The sequence below is a fragment of the Taudactylus pleione genome, unplaced genomic scaffold, assembly GCF_031769625.1.
Source record: "Taudactylus pleione unplaced genomic scaffold, aTauple2 ptg000143l, whole genome shotgun sequence".
NCBI classification, from domain to species: domain Eukaryota; kingdom Metazoa; phylum Chordata; class Amphibia; order Anura; family Myobatrachidae; genus Taudactylus; species Taudactylus pleione.
The window spans coordinates 694,294-714,422 of NW_028284545.1; the positions used below are offsets into that span (position 1 = coordinate 694,294).

The window sequence follows — 20,129 nt, forward strand, 5'->3', positions numbered from 1 at the left end:
CATGCGCAGGGTTAGGCTTAGGGTACTTACCTCCGCAACCGCCAGAAAAGCCACATCGCCAATTGTCGACATTGTTAGCATGTCAACATTTCATCAGTGTCGATATTACTATGTAAACACTTTTACTATATATAATTGCATTCACTATGCCCTCCCAGGAATGCCTGCCCATTTTCAACATGTGCTAGATGCACAGTAATGGTACGAGGAGAGTTTGAAAAATGCCACCCAAGTAAAATGCGCATACAACGCGGATGACTCATTTGATACTTCTGTTTGCATGTGGTTAACGTGCATTAGAAATGCGTCCTCAGCGTGGAGTTGTAAGACCTGTGTGTATGAAGCCCTAGAATGTACTGTAATTCTGTTTAGCAAAATTCTCATTCCTATTCCATTGTGGGATGCATATCCCGGCGAGAGTGAAATGACCGGCGTTTGGATGTAGACGCCGCTCATTTTACCGACGTCGGGAGATCGGCGCCGGGCATCCCGATCGAAGGGATGCCAGGCGCCGCGCGCGGACTGCCACGGGGGGGGGGTCGGGTCTAGGTTTAGGGCTCCGGGGGGGGACTTAGGGTTAGGCACCCCCCAGGAGGTTAGGGTTAGGCTAGGGGGAGGGAGGGTTAAGGTTAGGCACCCCCGGGGGGAGGTTAGGGTTAGACACCCCCCGGGGGACTTAGGGTTAGGCACTTGGAGGGAGGTTAGGGTTAGGCACCCCTAAGGGAGGGTTAGGGTTAGGGGGATAGGTTAGTTAGCACTTACCTGGGGACGGTCGGGATTTCCAGCGCTGTCGGGCTGCCGCTGCCAGGATCTCTTCCTCTGTCGGCCTGATGCTGCCGGGATTTGAACTGCCGGCCATTGGGCCTGTGGTATTACACACCGATTCCCATATTGCATACCTTCCCACATCCTAATTTAAGTGGAACAGTCCCAGTTCAAGGGTTCTGTCCTTTCTCCTTGATTGGAACTACATTATACTACGGATTGAAATGATGGAAGGGATGACCAGTCCACCGTTGGGCACCAATGAACGGGTGCTTGCCACCAGTGTACTCGGGCAGAAAATGATGGGGTGCAGACCCCAAAGAAGGAGCTCAAAAACTATTGAATGACTCATTGTGGCTGCTCAATTACTTTGAATGGATTCAGCTTGTTCCAGTAAATGATTTCTCTTTGGATAAGACCAGCCATGGTTTGTGGCAGCCCATGTCTCCCTCCTCATGATGACTACATTAGGAGAGGTGCCTGGAGCTTGATCTCCCTCAGGCCTCTTTCTAATCTGATCCTGTTTCTGTACTAGAATGAGGAGTCAGCATGGAGCCTTCACACCGCCTCTGTATGTTGTGTGTTTTCTTTTTTGTCAATGTCATGAGGTTGTCTGATAACATTGTAGACTGCCAGCTGTAATTTGCCCACCTTTGTCCTAGGAGAGTAGATCGCAACATAAGAACTCAATAGTGACTAAAGACAGTAAAGACAATCGCTGAAATTCTACACGTCCAGACCAATGTGTCTATCTATACTTGGGACATTGGAGAAGCTAGACTAGGACAGATGCCTGTGATGGAGGAGACCCTCCACAGTCCAGCTCAGTGGATCCATTAAGACCCTGACAAAGTATGGGCTTACATTCCAATGGAATTGGAAACTGGCTCTGCCACCTAAAGACCTGTGAATCACAACATAATATAGGAAGGGTGAGGGGCTACAATTCCTGCCAAAAAAACAAATAAACAAAAAAACATTCATGGGGGGTTTGGTTACTCTCTGTTTTACTGTCAGGTCCTTTTAAACACCAGTACCATTGTGTGCGAAACTTCCATTCACTTGAATGTGTTGTGAATGTGAGGAATCATGAACAGATTTGTGCTGGACGGATTCAAGTGAACTCCACTTAAAAACAAAATTAAACTAAGCTTTGAGAGCTTTTTTGTTAAACAGTGAAAATACTTATTGGAACGCTCTCCCACTCCCCATCAGACTCTCCACCTCTTTGCAATCCTTCAAACGGGCTCTCAAGACTCACTACTTCATCAAAGCCTTCCAGCTATCATTCTAACTCCCTAATACATGCACCTTCCTCTCCATCTACTCCATGTGTGTCACCCCTGTTTGTCTTCCCCTCCCTTTTAGAATGTAAGCTCTTACGAGCAGGGCCCTCTACCCTCTTGTGCTTCTCCCTACTTTAGTTTCATCTACTTCTTACTCACCACTAGGGCACCTAACACTTGGCTGCTTATGCTCTGTTGCTTATCTGGGTGTTATGGTCGCTAATGTAGCAATATATATTATCCATGTCCTGGTCCTGTATTGTATTGTTCTGTAAGTCGCTTGTCTACAATTTGTGTATGTACTGTGTAAGGCGCTGCGGAACACTTGTGGCGCCATATAAATAAATGATAATAATAATAATAAAAATAATTATTACTACTAGTATTAGTATTGGTAGTATCATCACCACTATTATATACTGTATTAAGTTTTTTTTTTTTACAATGTGGAAATAAACTCCACTTCGTCTAATTAACAATTGATGTGGTTTTTTAGGTGTCTATAATATGTAATTTCTCCAGATGACCTGTTTTTAATGAATAGCTGATTATTATTGACGATGTTTCTATTCTTGAATTAGTTATTAACGGGACACTCTGGCATGTATAATATTCTGTGGCACAATTGATAGGGGAGTTTGAGAATGTGTGTGACTAGAAAAATCTCATTCGTCTACCTCTTCCACAGTAGGTTGTTACTAGAGTCGTATTGCAAATTTCAAACGGAAATAAGCTTGGCAGCTACATTTAATTCTTGTATAATTGCCAGCAATGAACGGCGTGGAGCTACATGGATAGCACAGGAGGCTGCAGCACGGGGAAAGTGACACACCAGCAGCCAGGAGCAGCGCAGGTTTATGGGGGAGGGTGATTCCAAATGTAAATGGGAGAGTACAATAGGGAAATACAAAAATGTAATTAAAGCCATTCTCCCAGGGCTCAACCACATGAATTATTTCTCCACAAAACCACCAGAGAAATAGTGCAGCATACTGATCCGCTAATCTCTGAGCTGCGCCATTTCAGCTGTCCACCATTATTATAATTGTACAGGTATTATGGATATTATTATAATAATACAGAGCAGCGTTTTGTTTGGATTTGCAGCTTGCACAGGATGAAGTCTCTTATTGTTTTTCCATATCACATTTGTGGAATATGTATACTATATACAGTATAACATTCATGCTACTAATGTTCTGTATATATGAATCCTATCCATGTAATGTCTATAAACGTCAAAATAAAATACTTATCTGACTGTATAATGGAAATGCTTTGCAGCGCCACTAGGTGGTCATAAGTGGTATTGTAGGTTGTATGTTTAGGACAAAACTTATTGCAGTGTTTCCCAACCTCGGTCCTCAAAGCACACTAACAGTCCTGGTTTTAGTGATATCCATGGTTGAGCACAGATGGTTAAATCAAAGTAACTGAGGTACTAATTAAGTTACCTGTGCTTAAGTATGGTTATCCTTAAAACCTGGACTATTAGTGTGCCTTGAGGACCGTGGTTGGGAACCCCAGACTTATTGGCTTGGGGTGGTCCTAGACAACAGTATTGCCTCCAGCTCCTTATCGCCTTGAACACAGCAGTGGAAGCAGAGCAGCTACAGAGCTGTAGATAAAAAGCCCCTTGTGCCAATAGCTTCCCAGGTTCTGACCCAGCGGCCGTTCAGTCATCACCCTGTGCATGCGTCAGTGGGGCCTGACAGAGAGGGATCCCCTAAAAGAATTGTGTTAAAGGATCCCATAGGATACTATGAGCTAACTCCATCTGAAAACGGCTTTAGCTGCCAGAGTTTGGTAAATCTGACTGTTTAGCAGCCCCTATAGAAACCTGTGGGGGCTGCTTTTGCGGTTGGAATTGGAGAGACCGGTCCCTCCTTGTTACATCCTGAGGATGATTAGATTTTGCACAATATTAGTTTAATAAACAATGTATACCCCTTGGTAGCATGTAGCCAGGCATTATTGACTACATTACTGTATAGTATAGTTATACTAACCTGTCTTTCTGTCTCATGTCTACAGGTGATCCTGATCCTGACTAAATATTATCACGCTGATATGGGGAAAGTTCTTGAAAGCTCTCTATGGAGGTAGGAGATATAATGTAACCATCTGCAATTGTTTCTATGGTTTGCTGAATGTGTTACTCAGAGTCACTCAATCCTGTATATATACTGTATATTGTAGGGTGTAAACACACAGTAAATAAGAGTTTAATTGGAAAGCAGAGATTTCAAACTGCCTGGAGATTGCCTTTTTTTTCTATATACTGTATATGCCATTTATACATGATACCAAAAGCAGTTGTGCTTCAGGTTTCATTTTAATGCTTCAATGATTTGGAGCTCAGATCTGATAGGACTTTGTCGGAGTACCTATATATACAAGGTGACTTTTAAATGAATTCAGTTGAAAAGGACATCTTGCCTGGCAAAGGCGGTATTGATTTCACCAGCTGGTTTTACTGGAACGACTAGTACACACTGGTACGGGTACAGCGATAGCCAAATTTGTGTCACAATCCTGAATTTGGATCACCAGTAAGATGACATACTTTGCCCATCACAATTCATCTTGCCCATGACATGCTGTGACGTTGTGTGGAATGTGATATGACCTCTATACACAAGTGTGACCTGACCACTGGACTTCATAAAACAATTAGACATTACACAGAATACTTGATATATACTTTATATAGATATGTAGACACCACCACCCACCCTCTTGTGTTCACCAGTGGACATGATTATAGTAAAGTTCAACTACATCCTACATAGACTACAGGTGCTCAGCTGCCCCGGACAGTGGGGAAAACATGACACACAGGGACATGCATGGTAAACAAATTAAATGCAGACATGGAAACAAAGGGTAGTGAGGGCCCTGCTCAATCAATATGGAATGCCATAAATGGAAGTGTGTAGTGGAATGAAGGAAGTCTTGTAGTCAGGAGTGAGGTAGACCGGTGTGTTGTCAGCGTAGATGTGGTACTGGAGGTTGTGTGAGTGAATTAGTTCCCCAAGAAAAGAGGTGTATGGTGAGAAAAGCTTCAGGCCAAGAACAGAGCTTTGTGGGAACCCATCAAATAGTGGGAGTGCAGGGGAGTATGTGCCAGAGGTAGCGACACTAAAGGAGCAGGTAGGACGTGAGCCAGGTAAGCACCGTGTCACAAAGACCAGTGGAATGATGGGTGTGCAATAGAAGGAGAGCCTCTGAAGGATGAGCAGGGAGAAGTGACTTCACTACAAGTAGATGATGCAGTGTCTATGGAATGCTGGCAACAGAAGCCTGGGTGCAGAGAATCAAAGTGAGAGAAAGTAGAGCTAGATACAGGTGACTGTACGGAAGTCATTTAAGAAGTTTGGAGACATAGGGAAGGAGGTCAACAGGGCAGTAGTTGGAAAGAAAGGCGGCTGGATTGATTGATGGATTCTGTAGGAGAGGTGAGAAGACACAAATGTAATGGCGGATTGAAATGTTCCAGTGCAGAGAGATAGGTTGAAGAGGTGAGCTAGAGGTAGGCATGCTGTGCTGGAGACAGAGTGGAGAAGTACTGTAGGTAGGGAATACGACTGAGGGGGCAGGTTGTAGGATGAGATGACGAATTTAGTGCAGAAATTTGTTTTGGTGACTTAAGATACATGAAGAAATTTTATCATTGTACCTAACAATAAATAACCTTCTACTCCTGAGTATAGTTGGGTGGAAGACTAATCAGACCTCCATAGTATGCATCTTATGGCTTTTCCCCTGATTGTGCTCTTTTTTCCATGTCATGGGGTTTTCCCACTGTCCCATGCAGAACATTGTTAGCAGCAAAACATCCAGATAACATGCTGTGGAACCCTGGGAACGTAAGCACTGAGCGGGAGCCACAGCTATAGCCAGAGAAGGGTCTGGCAGGCTAGCGCCAGGATCTGGCAAGTTACAACCTTCTGTTCCTGATAAACCACCGGCTCATTTCCGTGTGATCCTGGGGCTCTGTGGACTCACGGCCACAAGTATTCTCATATGTGTGTAAAATTATGACAACTGCAAACACATGTTTAAAAAATGCTTTACAATACAGAAATCCTAAATATTTTTGTGTGCGTCTGACAATACGTCTCTGTAGATCTCTTGTAAAAATATTTCATTACAGCTTCTCCAGGCACTTACGGTTTTTTTTGGAATATTATTTTCTTCTGTTAAATATATTGCTGATAAAGGTCTTCCTTTCATGTGCGCTTGTCACATGTGCAGGGTCTGAAACACGTGCATGGTAAATGCTAGATACATGTGATTTGCTGATTCTCTATAGGGAATGTACCCACAGCAGACACAACATTCATAGTGACCTCTAGAACGATACATGACTGCAAGATAAAACACCAAATAGCTGTCATAATCGCTAGGATCCATATAGGGTTCAACAATCCCTACTGCAAATGTCCTCATGGTGGGTTGAAGTTGAATGCAGCTCAGGCTGAATGGACTATAGATACATGAAAATACATCATGGGAGGAGGGGGGGAGGTTAGACACAGTAGTGGGGGCCCACAGACGTCGGCGGCTGCAGAGTGGGGGAGTCACAGACACTGGCTGCATCGTGGAAATCCATAGGGCATGGCAGGTGTAGGGGAAAAAGCATTACTTTTCCGAAAAGCTGACTCTGCAAATAGAGCAGCTTTTTGGAAGTAATATTTTTGTTAATGAGGCGTGATGAATGCCTCCAAACAGTTTTTTAAATTCGCAGCGAGTTTAAAACATAATTATCACAAGTAGAGATTAGCGGTTCGGATTCTGTGGAATCCGAACCGCTCCGAACAATGGGGATCCGAGTCCACCCGAACGCTGTTCGGGTGTTCCCCGTCTGACTCGGATCCCCGTTCGAGGCCGAGCCGCAGCTCCCTGATGTCGGATTCTCGCGAGAGAATCCGACGTCAGGGCTCCTCTAGTGTAGGGCAGAGCTCTGTGATAGCGGTCTGCCCTACACAGATCAAACACACAGCCGCCAGCGGCAGCTGTGTGTTTGCTATAGCAGCCAATGAGAGTCACACAGACTCTCATTGGCTAATGTACGGAGGGAGCTGGTGGGAGCTCACTCATGAGCTCCGTCTTCTGGCTCCCTCCTCAGCGTGTGACAGCAGAGCAGTGCGGACGGTGGCAGGAGCGGGGATTCATGTAAGTTTTCTTTTTTTTTTATGTGTGTGTGTAAGGGGGCATTAATGGGGGGTATACTACTACTGGGGGCCTGCTAGTGGGGGTCATATTACTACTGGGGGCCTGCTAAGTGGGGGCCTGCTAATGGGGGGTATACTACTACTGGAGGCCTGCTAAGGGGGGGCATACTACTACTGGGGGCCTGCTAAGGGGGGCATACTACTACTGGGGGCCAGCTAAGGGGAGGCATTCCACTACTGGGGACATGTTAATGGGGGCACTACTACTGGGGGCATGTTAATGGGGGCACTACTATTGGGGGCATGTTAATGGGGGCGCTACTACTGGGGGCCTACTACTGGGGGCATGCTAATGGGGGGCATACTACTGGGGGGCATACTACTGGGGGGCATACTACTACTGGGGGCACTGCATAGGGGGCCCTACTACTAAGGGGACTGCATAGGGGCCCTACTATTGGGGCCATTGTGTAAGGGACACCACTGCTGGGGGCATTGTATAGGTGGCACTACAACTGTGGGCTTTGTGTATAAGGGTCACTACTGTGGGCATTGTGTAAAAGGGTCACTACTGTGGACATTGTATAAGGGGCATTACTACTGTGGGCATTGTGTAAAAGGGGCACTACTGTGGGCATTGTGTAAAAGGTGCACTACTGTGTGTCGTAACATAAATAAGAGACACTACTTTACAGTGTAATGTGAATCATGGACACTATGTGCGGTGTAATGTGAATAAGATTGTGCACTGTGACTCCTTGGGCCGTAGCCCACTATGTAACAAGTACTGTGATTCTGCTGGCCGTACCCCACTGGGTGGGTGCACTACTTTTAATTTCTGCCACTGCTGTGTAGCAATGTTTTCATAGATGTGCTTTATACTGTGGTGTCTGTGCCGCTGCTTTGTTGCTTAGTAACCAGTCAGCTCACTGCAACCTTTGGCCAATAATGTTGAAAACAATATTATAAGATGTGGGGTGATCTAAATTGACTATAAATGACTGGAAGTTAATGTTATTGAGGTTAATGATACTCTAAGTAGAAAAAAAGGACCAATTTATGTGATTTTAGCTTTTTTGTCAATTATTGTAAAAAAAATCCAAATCCAAAGCCAGTCACCACAGTTTGGCAAATCCAAGCCGGACGACGAATTAGAACCAAATCCAAATCTGGCAAAAATGGTCTGGCGCACATCCCTAATCACAAGTGATAATTATGTAATGATGAATAGACTCCTATGCACTTAATGGAAATGTACATATCATGCAGCTGTTTGTCCTATTTGTCTTGGCTGAACATGTAACCTACAGTAGATGATCACCTGCACTGTTGGGATGAGCTAACAATTAGGCTAGCCCAAATATAGGGATCTGCTAATCAGTATGAGAAACGGGCTGTCAGTATTAATGATAGTGACTTCAAATGCCGCACAGACCCCTGATGTAACTCAAAACTTTTATTGTCTGTCAGTAGTCATAGGATACTATCTTGGCGTACACTTAACACTGAATGACGGTCAGGGCAAGTCTCATTATACGAGACTACTGCAAGTGGCTACGTACATTATCCAACACTGGAGACAGTTCTGCTACTCTTCTAACAGCAGCAGGCAAGCAACAAAGAGTCTCATTGATTGGACATGAACCCCTCTACAACTATTTACCCCTATGCACCAAGCAGCTGTCTCTACTGTCTATTCATAGTCTAATATATACAAACATGGCCAATGTTAATATGGGTATTGTTGAGTTTCAATCACCTCCTTTATCAGAACCTTCAATTAAGTTTTTTCTCTGACATATATATTTATATATATATATATATATATATATACATATATATATATATATATATATATATATATATATATTATAGAAATAAAATCAAAGCTCAAGATCTTTTCCTTAACTTGGTTTCCCTTAAATTTCTGAGATGACTGAAATGATGACTTTGTAATGAAGTTTGCACATGGAGTCTCTTGAGCTCTCTACTTAAATATTTAGTTTAATAATCCTATTAATATTGACCTTTCCGTGATTTCTGAAACTTCTGTGAGAGCATCCGGAAATAAGAGATAATTTAACACCATCATTACTTCATCCACAGCATCTTACTGAGTAATTTGCAGGATGCTATTTAGAACATCCTTAATTGATCCTCATTAAACTTGAGTTGAAAATTAACATATATAAATATATGTCACATTTATTCCAGTGTGTTGTATTCTCTGTTCAAACTACTTGATGTGCAAATAACTTTGTTGACAAGACTTACTTGGGATGATCACCTTGAGATACCTTCACCCTCTAGGTAGTGGCCGTGTATCAGGCACCTACCTTATAAGAGTATGCTACACATTGGTCCTGATTCAGAGATGTAGGCTAATGTATTCGCAGCTGCTGGGTGAAATTATGCTAATGCTGTAGCGGGCTGCAAATGTATTGAGATGCCCAACGGTGTCTTCGCAGATCCAAGGGAGTGGGTAGAATCACACAGCCGCCATAGCAGATCATTCAATAATTGCCCATCTGAGTAGCCCTATGGTCATGAAGAATGGGCGCCTGAACTTAGACGTAGGAACCACTTTATCTGCATACGGGACGCAGGCTATGACGCCGCAAAAAAAAAGGTCAGGACATGTCTGCATTGTTTGCTGCCACTCCCCCACCAGTCTGTAATTGTCAACCACTTTGCAAAGTAATCCTCACTGCGAGCAGTGACGCAAAGGTACCTTGGCATGCGAGCAGTGCGCAGTCGACCGATAACGGCTCAACCGCATGAATATTGGAAAGGCGTAGATCACCGAATCAGGCCCCTTGTTTGAAATTCACATCCTCGTCTTCCTAGTTTTCCCTTACAGTTTCCTTACGGTAGCACCTGGATGCGTGTCTATCGTACAAACAGCTTTCGCATTTGGAAAGTACTCGCTGAGGTCATGAGACCAGAAGCCAAATTAAACAGTTCCCGGTCCCTTGAGGGACCCCATCAGATGTCAGGGAACGGGGTTCCAAGAGGGGACATCTGCACAAACGATATAACGCTTATTGGTGTCAGTCTCCTGTGTGACACTGGTGAAATCCATAGTCGTATTAAACAATATACCTTTTAAATGAGGACGCCGCGAGGTCTGTACAGATGTGTCCTCTTGCATCCTTGCCACTCGCGCTGCAAACGTGCACACACATCGCACCATGCGACTAGCCACCACTGCGTGCACCTCGGTACGCCATGCTGCGCACTGCATCCGCACCATGTGTTTTATGGTGGGTTTGGTTCTGATCAAAGTGAATAGTTACACACGTGACCAATTGAGTGAAAGATCAATTCACACTTTAATGCAAAACAGAATAAACAGGTTATACTTAGCTTCCGCTAGGTGTTCAAGCAATACAGATCAATCAGCTTCTTCTTAACATGGGGTATGGTACCAGGGAGCCCTCGTCAATATACATTGGCAGCATCCTACTGCAGTCTACCACGAGCTAATGGTCCTTTGTCTTTGTCCTGATTTATATACCCTAGTATATGGGTGCTGGCTGTCCAGATATTATGCACATACTGGGTATCCACTGATTGGTTACAACGTAGCATTGGCCAAACTTATCTCTAGTGCACATGCTCTGTGAGTACTAACATATACGCAGACAAAGAGATATAGCAATGACGTATCCTAATGTATGGAGATGAACCTCTTTCAAAACCTCTTTTGTGTGGAGAGTCTGGACATCACTAACAGTTACCCATAATGCTTAGCATCTCTACACAGCTTACAAATGGAATGTTGCTGCTACTGATGACACATATAGGCTATGAATGGCTCATTATACTTCTACTAAAAGCAGTGGCAGGTACGAATAGGCCCCTTAAATATATGGCTTGTCTGACCTGCAGAGGTGATCTGTCCAGTCTATGAATACAATATCTTGTTCAACCCTCAATAGGGCCCCAACATACTTGTAGATAGCACATAGAAATACCAATTATTAACCCAATGGCAACATCTCATAGAAAGAAGAACATGATCCTCCATTATCTAATTACTACTTATACATACACAAGATATAATATAACAAGATTAATAATATGATTACATCACCCCACTAAATAGAGATATATATATGTAAAAGGCAATATATAACAGAATGGAGTCACTATGGTTACACCATGCAATCCTATGGGGTTGCGGGTGCGAACGCATGGCGCGATTTTCCACACAGGCAGCAAAGACGTAACTGGACATATCTGTCATTTTTCTTTCTGAACCCCCTTTTCCAGAATGAAAAAAAAATAAATAGTACATTCTAATTTCACATTTTATCACAATTTATTTGCTTCTACTATTTATTATTCATTTCACATACTATCTGACTGCTATTGTGTTATGTTTTATTTCAGCCGTGCGGACGCTTCTATATATTACATACAAGACGTGTATAATAGCTCTTTTCAAGTATCGTCACTCTTTTCCCGCTATTCGTTTATTTTTCTGAGAATGTAATTAAATTCTATTATTTGATAAATAAAAGATAAAACACCATATTCATACCTGGGCTGCCGACTATAGAATGAACAAGCTCTCACTGTACAGAAGAACAACAGCCCATCAATATAGTATTATATTTGCCAATAATACTATGGTATAGCTGGGTTTTTAACTCATTATGGCTTTATCCTTATGTACATTGTGGGCAGTGCTATTAAACCTGACACCAGATATTTTCTAGAATTAAAATATTGCACGAATGTGATCATGTGTAATACAGTACTTGAGGTTTTAATTGAATTGCACTGAGGAGCTGGTACTGTAATTGGGTGATGTTACCGGGTATCTGACACTGTAAATTCACACATATCTAACTTGCATAAAGTCTAATTACTATTAAAAGCACTTAGCCCAAATGTACATTTCTAGCGTAAATCACATTCTTCACTGTTGTCTGATGTCTACAAAGCGCTTGCTCTTATGGAAATGACGTTACAATAGCATCCGGCAGGTGGTCCCTCACTTACCTGGAATCACAGAAGCTGTAAAACAGGGTATTTCAGGTCATTTCATCACTGAGAGCGAAATCAGGAGCCAGCACCCTGGGATTTCAGGTTACACAACTTCATTCTTCGTGCCAGAGAAAGAGGGGAAAATATATGGGATTTTTTTTGTGTGCGGAAAATAGTCATTAATATTTGCACGATTGAAATTGTAGAGTAACAAAAGTTGAGGGAGTTCCCTTAAATTACTGATTGCAACTCTACGCACAGGGCGCCTGATTCAGCGCGGATCGCTGCTGCGATCGCAGCTCCATAATTGCACGGAGATCTGCTGCGAAAATAGGCTAATGAATGAAAAAGCAAAGCTGTTGCACAGCCAGCATAGAGACGTCCACTACCGCTATCTCACATCCGTAACACCTTCCAGTCCTGCGTATATATATCGGGAACATCGAGTAACATCGGCCCCTGACGTACATTTACAGCAGATCTGACCTGCCGCAGAAACTGCAAGTCTTGTTGCACGCAGTGAGTACTCAAGCTGCGTATGTCGTCTCAGTGGCTAATTTATGCCATACTTGCCGACATTCAGCTCCCTCTCTCCTTCTGGGAGGGAACTGAATGTCTGCTTACAGCGGGGGGCATGGCCGGGCAATGATTACGTATTGGGGGCAGGGCCGGGGGCGTGACTGTGCACATCATGGCCCCTCTTTACAAGGACGAAATTAACGGAATCGTGAAGTAGGGGGCGGGGCCACGATGATGCAATTCAACGCAAATCGGGTCATCCCCCCCCCCACTGCGAGGATCTCTATCTTTACTCTGTGGGGGGTCGGCGGCCCCCAGGAGGATTGTGTGCCTTTCGGGGGGGCCAGGAGCGGCACTCAAAATTCGTGAGGCTACCGGGCAAATCAGGAGGGTAGGCAAGCCTGATTTATGCACGCCCAGAAAATGGCTTTCAAACCGTCAGACACGACTGCGTTACTCCGACCACACCCCCGTCATCACACCCAAACGCTCACAGCCTGTCACTTCATTGATCGCAAAGCGATAGCAATGCTAGCTCAGGCACGTGCACTGCGCTGCATACACATGCGCAGTGCACGCCATCGACCGATCTGCCTACGCTGTTGTTATAGTGATCCATGCTGGATCAGCTCCAGGGTTATAGAAGTCTGATAACATATAGCTGTGATGTACAACGTCCTATCAGAGCTTCCTTTGTGATCATCCTGAGTCAATTAGCAAAAAAAATTCCAAAATTGTTCATTAAATATTCACATTGTGCCACATGGGGCTACAAAATTTTGCACATTTTGCTGGTAGATAAAAACGGATTACCATATTCCAAGTATTAGTTTTCCGTGCTTTATTCGTGGAATATAAATTCTGTGAAATGCAAATTTACAAAATGCTGCCAGTATTGGGCCATCGGGTTAGCACACATCTCTGAATTAAGGGCCTGATTCAGAGCCGCTCGTAAGCGGGCGCTCGTTCGTTCCGAGCGATGTTTGCACAACTGCGCATGCGCACGGATCGTAATACGCATGCGCGAACCAGTCGGTGCGGCCGAAAATCGTTTGTTCGCTAAATAGCGAATGCCTGCTATTTTGAGTGACAGGAGGAGGCGTATGTGGGTGGTAACAGGGGAAGGTGCTTGAAAACGGGGCGTGAAGATCAGAACGCAGGCGTGCTTAAAGGTCAAAATGGGCGTTTTATGGGTGTGCATAATTAATACAGCAGCGTCATTGACCACGTCACTGGGTTATTTTATAGTCGGAACTGCTCGCATGATTGCGGTAGGAAAAACCAACCACAAGAATAGCGAGCAGTTCAGACGCTGGTCGATGTACTCGATTAATCTAATAAATAGCGGACATGACGTAGGATGAGAGCGGCCAGGGGGCGTAGTTTTCCAAAAAACGACCGCAAGTTTTGTTCGCTCGTTCAGACCTAGAGGCGTGAACAGACCGCAAAGAGCGAATGGTTCATTTGAATAGCCACCCCTTTTTTCTGAAAGAGCGAGCGCAAATAGCGTCCGGCTCTGAATCAGGCCCTAAGCCCATAGTTGCAAAAACCAACTTGGAGATTGTATAATATAGGACCCAGTAACGTATCTATAATGGATGCAGAGCAACAGACCCCTGACCCACAGCACACACTGTGCACCCTTACATTATACTCCACTCAGAAATCACCAGGAAAAAGGCATGGCCACACAGTGCCAGAGTCTACTCACAACTGCGCTGCACGAGAGAGACGGGCCACGCACGGAGGCAAAACTCTATGGGCCAAATGTAATAGGGTGAGAGTTTAGAAAATGTGAGAGAAAACTGTCACATTTTTAAGCTCAGCCAATGTCATAAAGTCACATAACATGCAAACTCACAAGTTTTTCAGACTCAAGACACTCTCAAGATGTGGGGGGTATGTACCCTGTATCAAAGAGAGGGAAAATTGTGAGAGATAAAGCACTAACCAATCAGCTTCTAACTTACATTTTACAAGCTGTGTTTGAAAAATGAAAATTAGGAGCTGATTGGTGAATATTTTTTCTCTCACAATTTTATCTTTCAGAGGAGTTTTGTATTTTTTATTTTACTTTCAGTCTTTATTATTCATTTTAGATACAAAAACAAAAGTATGCAATGGCCCCCAAATCACCCATCGATATGAATTTTCAGACAATCTGCGGCCTTGTTTACCAGAAGCTAATTGCTTAATTGTAGCTCCAAATGTGTCTGCTTGATGTACTGTACGGCCTGTGCGGAGGATTTCAGGCAGAATGCTAAAAGCTTCTGTTATGCTGCAGTATCTGTTGTGTGTGCAGTCACATGTATCTGCGGGTAAGGGAAAACCGTTTTCCGCCTGCAGTTGTTGTGAGGGATGTGTAAAATGGAATACATTTAGGATAAAAGCCAGCAAAATATATGCCGGACTATTTATTTTCTTCTCTTTTAATAGAGCAATTTTCAATGACAGGAATACTGTACGTATTTTCCAAGAATAGTTCTTTGTGGAAGTGTTTTTGTAAAGAGAGTAATATATCAAATCTGCTATGACAGATCACTTTTTTACGGCTTATTCTATCACAATGGCGTTGTAGGTAGGAACATTAAACACGGTGCACAAGGACATCACCATTAGAGATAGGTGTTGCAAGAGAAAGGCCAGGTGAGGAACTGGTATCAATCCCAGACCTTGTAAACCAGAGTAAGGGGTCTATTTACTAAGGATTGGATGGAGATAAAGGGGAACGGAGATAAAGTACCAGCCAACCAGCTCCTGACATTTTTCAAACACAGCCTGTGACATGGCAGTTAGGAGCTGATTGGCTAGTGCTTTATCCCTGTCCACTTTATCTCCATCCAAGGCTTAGTAAATAGACCCCTAAATTGGATTACAGGGAGTTTTAATGCATTTGTTCCATTTAAGGGCTTTAGGCTAGGGGTCGTTTACCTTATTAGTACTATAATGCTGGGTACACATGGGACGATCTGTTCAGCGAACAGAAATTCCCGGTGTGTTGGATGAATGATATTGTTCATCCTCACACCAAAGATATCATCAATAACCAACGATTGTTCTCCCATATGGAAAATGAATGATACCGTCCAGGTTGGCCTGCATGCAGGGACGATGGACGATATCGTTATCATCCAGCGAGAGCACGCATTGTTGGTCGTTCATTGCATACACACAGAACGATATGAACGATTTATCGTTGAACGTTATCGTTCACATATCGTTGAAAGATATCATCTCGTGTATATGCACCTTAACTTTAACATTAGCCAGACATGTTGTAAAATTGCCGACTATAGGGGGAGATGCACTAAGCCTTGGAGCCGTGGTTTTGGGAGCGAGCTGCCCTATATAATTTCTATAGCTTTTATTTTTATATTTCTTTGTAAGGCTTTATTAGAATTTGGATCTGGTTTGGATTTGAGTAAATCTCTTGTCAGGTTCAAGATTTGGCCAAACCAAAACATTTGGTGAATGCCTAAATTAAAACATAAAAATTCTGACAAATGTAATACTGATAATCCAGATTATTGATGCATAGGTCAGAAAAAAACACAGCGGACTGACCCTAATACACTGAACAGGACACGCACAGGGCCAGGACCCAACTAACGCCCCGGGGGAGCCGGCTCCGTCGTGTGCATGCGCGAGACCCAGATAGCGACGGGCACTCCGTTGCTCCGGGTCTCGTACCAAAGGGGACGTGCTGTCGATGTTGAGTGACAGCACGCCCCCTTTGGTGGGCGGGCCGGTGGGGTGGCTGCCCAAACGGAGGCGTTCCCATGTGAATGCCTCCGTTTGGGGGCGGCCCCACTGACATCACGAGTGATGTCAGTGGGAGAGATTTCGGCTCTGTTAGAGCCGAAATCTCTCTGGGGCTTGCGGCAACGAGACCCTACCACAAGGGTCTCGTCGCAAGCCCAATGGTCTTGACCATCGCCACCATCTTCCTGGCCGCTCGCTATAGCTGTGGTTGGTCACCCTTAGCTATACGAGCGGCCAGGAGGCCGTTCTAAAAAAAAAATAGCCCGGCCCTGATTCAGAGCGAGCGCTCTGTCAGAGCGTCCGGCTCTGAATCAGGGCCACTGACCACAGCTCCAGTGTCCTGACATTGATAACGGTTTTACTGCAATCTACACTAACAATCTGTATTGCTGCCATAAGTTAGATATGTTAGTTATACCTCAATTTACCAATGCTCCTGCAAATGCTGTACTTCAGCAAGAGTCTTCTCTTCTTATCTGACTTCTCCAGTGTTAACTTTTTGATAAGTAAAGAAAAGCTGAATACAGTCCTTTCTCCAATGTAAACGCCGGAAAGAGGTCTTCTCTCAGCTGATTAGATAAACCCCTTGGGTGTGATTTGTGAACAGGTAAGGAGGGACAGGTGCAGTGCAATCTGCCCCCCCCACAAAAGCATCTGTCTGTCTGCCGTGCAGAAATAAAAGAACATGTCTCTATTGCGCTTCTGTGCAAATGCTCTGCTCAGAAATGTGCCGCTTTCGGCTTCTGTAAGAGAATATATGTCAGTAAATGGGTCTCCCTCCCTGTAACCACTGACAACACCAGATCTTGGTGGGGAAATAATAAATACATTGCTGATAATCAAAATGTGCAGAATGCTAATAGTATTTTGTTCCTTGATGGGCAGATATATCATGTTTATATTGTAGGCTTATTCATCTTGTGTAGTCATCAGGAGCCATCTGGTCACCTCAAATAGTGGCAAAGACTAGTGCATCCAGCAGCTGTCCCCATTTATATGTGTTTCAATATTTATTTTGCTAACAGATATACATTAGTCTTGGCCATCAATGTGTGTGTGTGGGGGGGGAATCCGCCATGATTGTCTGCAAAGCATCAGACATGTAGCTACATATAAATTGCTATTTGTGGTTTTCTGATATGTGCACAACTGGAATAATCTTGTGTGATTCTCCTGCATAAAGGCAATGGCACTTCTTTCTCTGACCTGCTACATATGCAGCTCAGCAATAAATCAATCTCTGTGTGGAATTATACTGCGAGGTGTCAGTTGCTCACTGTGGCTGTACAGTTCAATGATTTCAAGTCAAACTACCAGTAATTAGCTGCTATGCCGTGTGCCATGGAATACTGTGAGTACTGATGGAATGTTCCCATATCACTACCCCCCCAGAGCAAGCGCAGCAGAACAGGCAAATATATTTACCCAATCTGCGTCGTGTATTTACTAACATGGTGTATTAATAGACTATTATTATTATGAAAGTATCATATTAAAAAATAGACCCTAATCCATGTTTCCTAAATGTAACTGTAGCACATTTTGGGCATGAAAAGCACTTTTTATTATTTCCTACAGTATATTATTTTCAGATATTGTAATTAGGGATGTGCGCCGGACCATTTTTGCCGGATTTGGATTTGGATTTGGTTCTAATTCGTCGTCCGGCTTTGGATTTGCCAAACTGCGGTGACTGGCTTTGGATTTGGATTTGGATTTGGATTTGGATTTGGATTTTTTTACAATAATTGACAAAAAAAGCTAAAATCACATAAATTGGTCTTTTTTTTCTTCCTAGAGTATTATTAACCTCAATAACATTAATTTCCAGTCAATTTAGACCATATCACAGCTTATAATATTGTTTTCAACATTATTGGCCAAAGGTTGCAGTGAGCCGACTGGTTACACTAAGCGACAAAGCAGCGGCACAACGACACAGACACCACAGTATAAAGCACATCTATGACACATTGCCACACAGCAGTGGCAGAAATGAAAAGTAGTGCACCCACCCAGTGGGGTACGGCCAGCAGAGTCACAGTACTTGTTTACAAAGTGGGCTACGGCCCTAGGAGTCACAGTGCACAATCTTATTCGCATTACACCGCACATAGGGCCTGATTCACATTACACCATAAAGTAGTGTCTCTTATTTATGTTACGACACACAGTAGTGCCCCTTTTACACAATGCCCACAGTAGTGACCCTTTTACACAATGCCCACAGTAGCGGTGTCCCTTACACAATGTCCCCCAGCAGTGGTGCCCCCTATGCAGTCCCTTTAGTAGTAGGGTCCACTATGCAGTGCCCCCAGTAGAATGCCCCCCAGTAGTATGCCCCCCATTAGCAGGCCCCCCCATTAGCATGCCACCCAGTAGTATGCCCCCCATTAGCAGGCCCCCCCAGTAGTATGCCCCCCATTATCATGCCACCCAGTAGTATGCCCCCCAGTAGTATGGCCCCCCCAGTAGTATGGCCCCCCCAGTAGTAGGCTGCCCCAGTAGCAGGCCCCCCCCAGTAGTAGGCTGCCCCTGTAGTAGCCCCCCCTGTAGTATGGGCCCCCCCTGTATTATGGCCCCTCGTGTAGTAGGCTGCCCCAGTAGCAGGCCCCCCCCAGTAGTATGGCCCCCGCCAGTAGCAGGCCCCTCAGTAGTATGGCCCCCCCAGTAGCAGACCCCCCAGTAGTATAGCCCCCCCCCAGTAGCAGGCCCCTCCAGTAGTATAGCCCCCCCCAGTAGCAGACCCCCCCCAGTAGCGCCCCCGGCCCTTGCACAAATTAAAAAATAAAAACTTACCTGTATCCCCGCTCCCGCGCCGTCCGCTCTGTCACACGCTGAGGAGGGAGCCGGAAGACGGAGCTCATGTGTGAGCTCCAGCCGGCTCCCTCCGTGCAGCAGCCAATGAGAGTCTGTGTGACTCTCATTGGCTGCTGTAACAAACACACAGCTGCCGCTGGCGGCTGTGTGTCTGTGTCTGTGTAGGGCAGAGCGCTATCACTGCGCTCTGCCCTACACACGAGGAGACCTGATGTCGGATTCTCTAGAGAGAATCCGACATCAGGCGGCCGCCGTTCGGCCCCGAACGGGGATCCGAGTCAGGCGGTGAACACCCGAACAGGGTTCGGGTGGACTCGGATCCCCAATGTTCGGAGCGGTTCGGATTCCACAGAATCCGAACCGCTCATCTCTAATTGTAATTGGTAACTTCCATGCGCATTGCACATTGCAAACCTGATTTTAAGTCACTGACAACTCTTCATAAATTCTGTACGCCGGCCGCGATCGGAAGTCTAGAGCGATTATTCGCCTGAGCACTGATCCCTGCGACTGCACTACCCACAGCCCTGCGCCCGCTAGCACAACCGACAACACTAATATGGGCACTTACACCAATCCCATACCAGATACAAGAGATGCGACTGAAAATGGCGTCCATCCGTCATACGCTCAACTCAGAATAGGAAGCTACTTTGGCTACATGCACTTGACACCCCCACGGGATGGTTTTCTTTTGTGCATACGCCCGTTTGCCACCCAGAGACTCCCATTGCCCCTTTGATACATGACCAACTCAGAATCACCCAGATATACGAAAACATACGTTCGCTACGGTGCATGCGCA

General features: G+C 44.7%; 1 protein-coding gene across 2 annotated transcripts in view; it reads left to right on the plus strand.

The window, feature by feature from the left end:
- SORCS2 (sortilin related VPS10 domain containing receptor 2) overlaps positions 1 to 20,129 on the plus strand; it is a 1,055,028-nt gene that overhangs the window by 350,431 nt on the left and 684,468 nt on the right. For both annotated transcript variants that reach the window (XM_088473883.1, XM_088473884.1), the window contains exon 2: positions 4,086 to 4,153. In XM_088473883.1, coding sequence (XP_088330009.1) covers positions 4,086 to 4,153 — 68 coding nt within the window. The remainder of the gene's footprint in view (positions 1 to 4,085; positions 4,154 to 20,129) is intronic.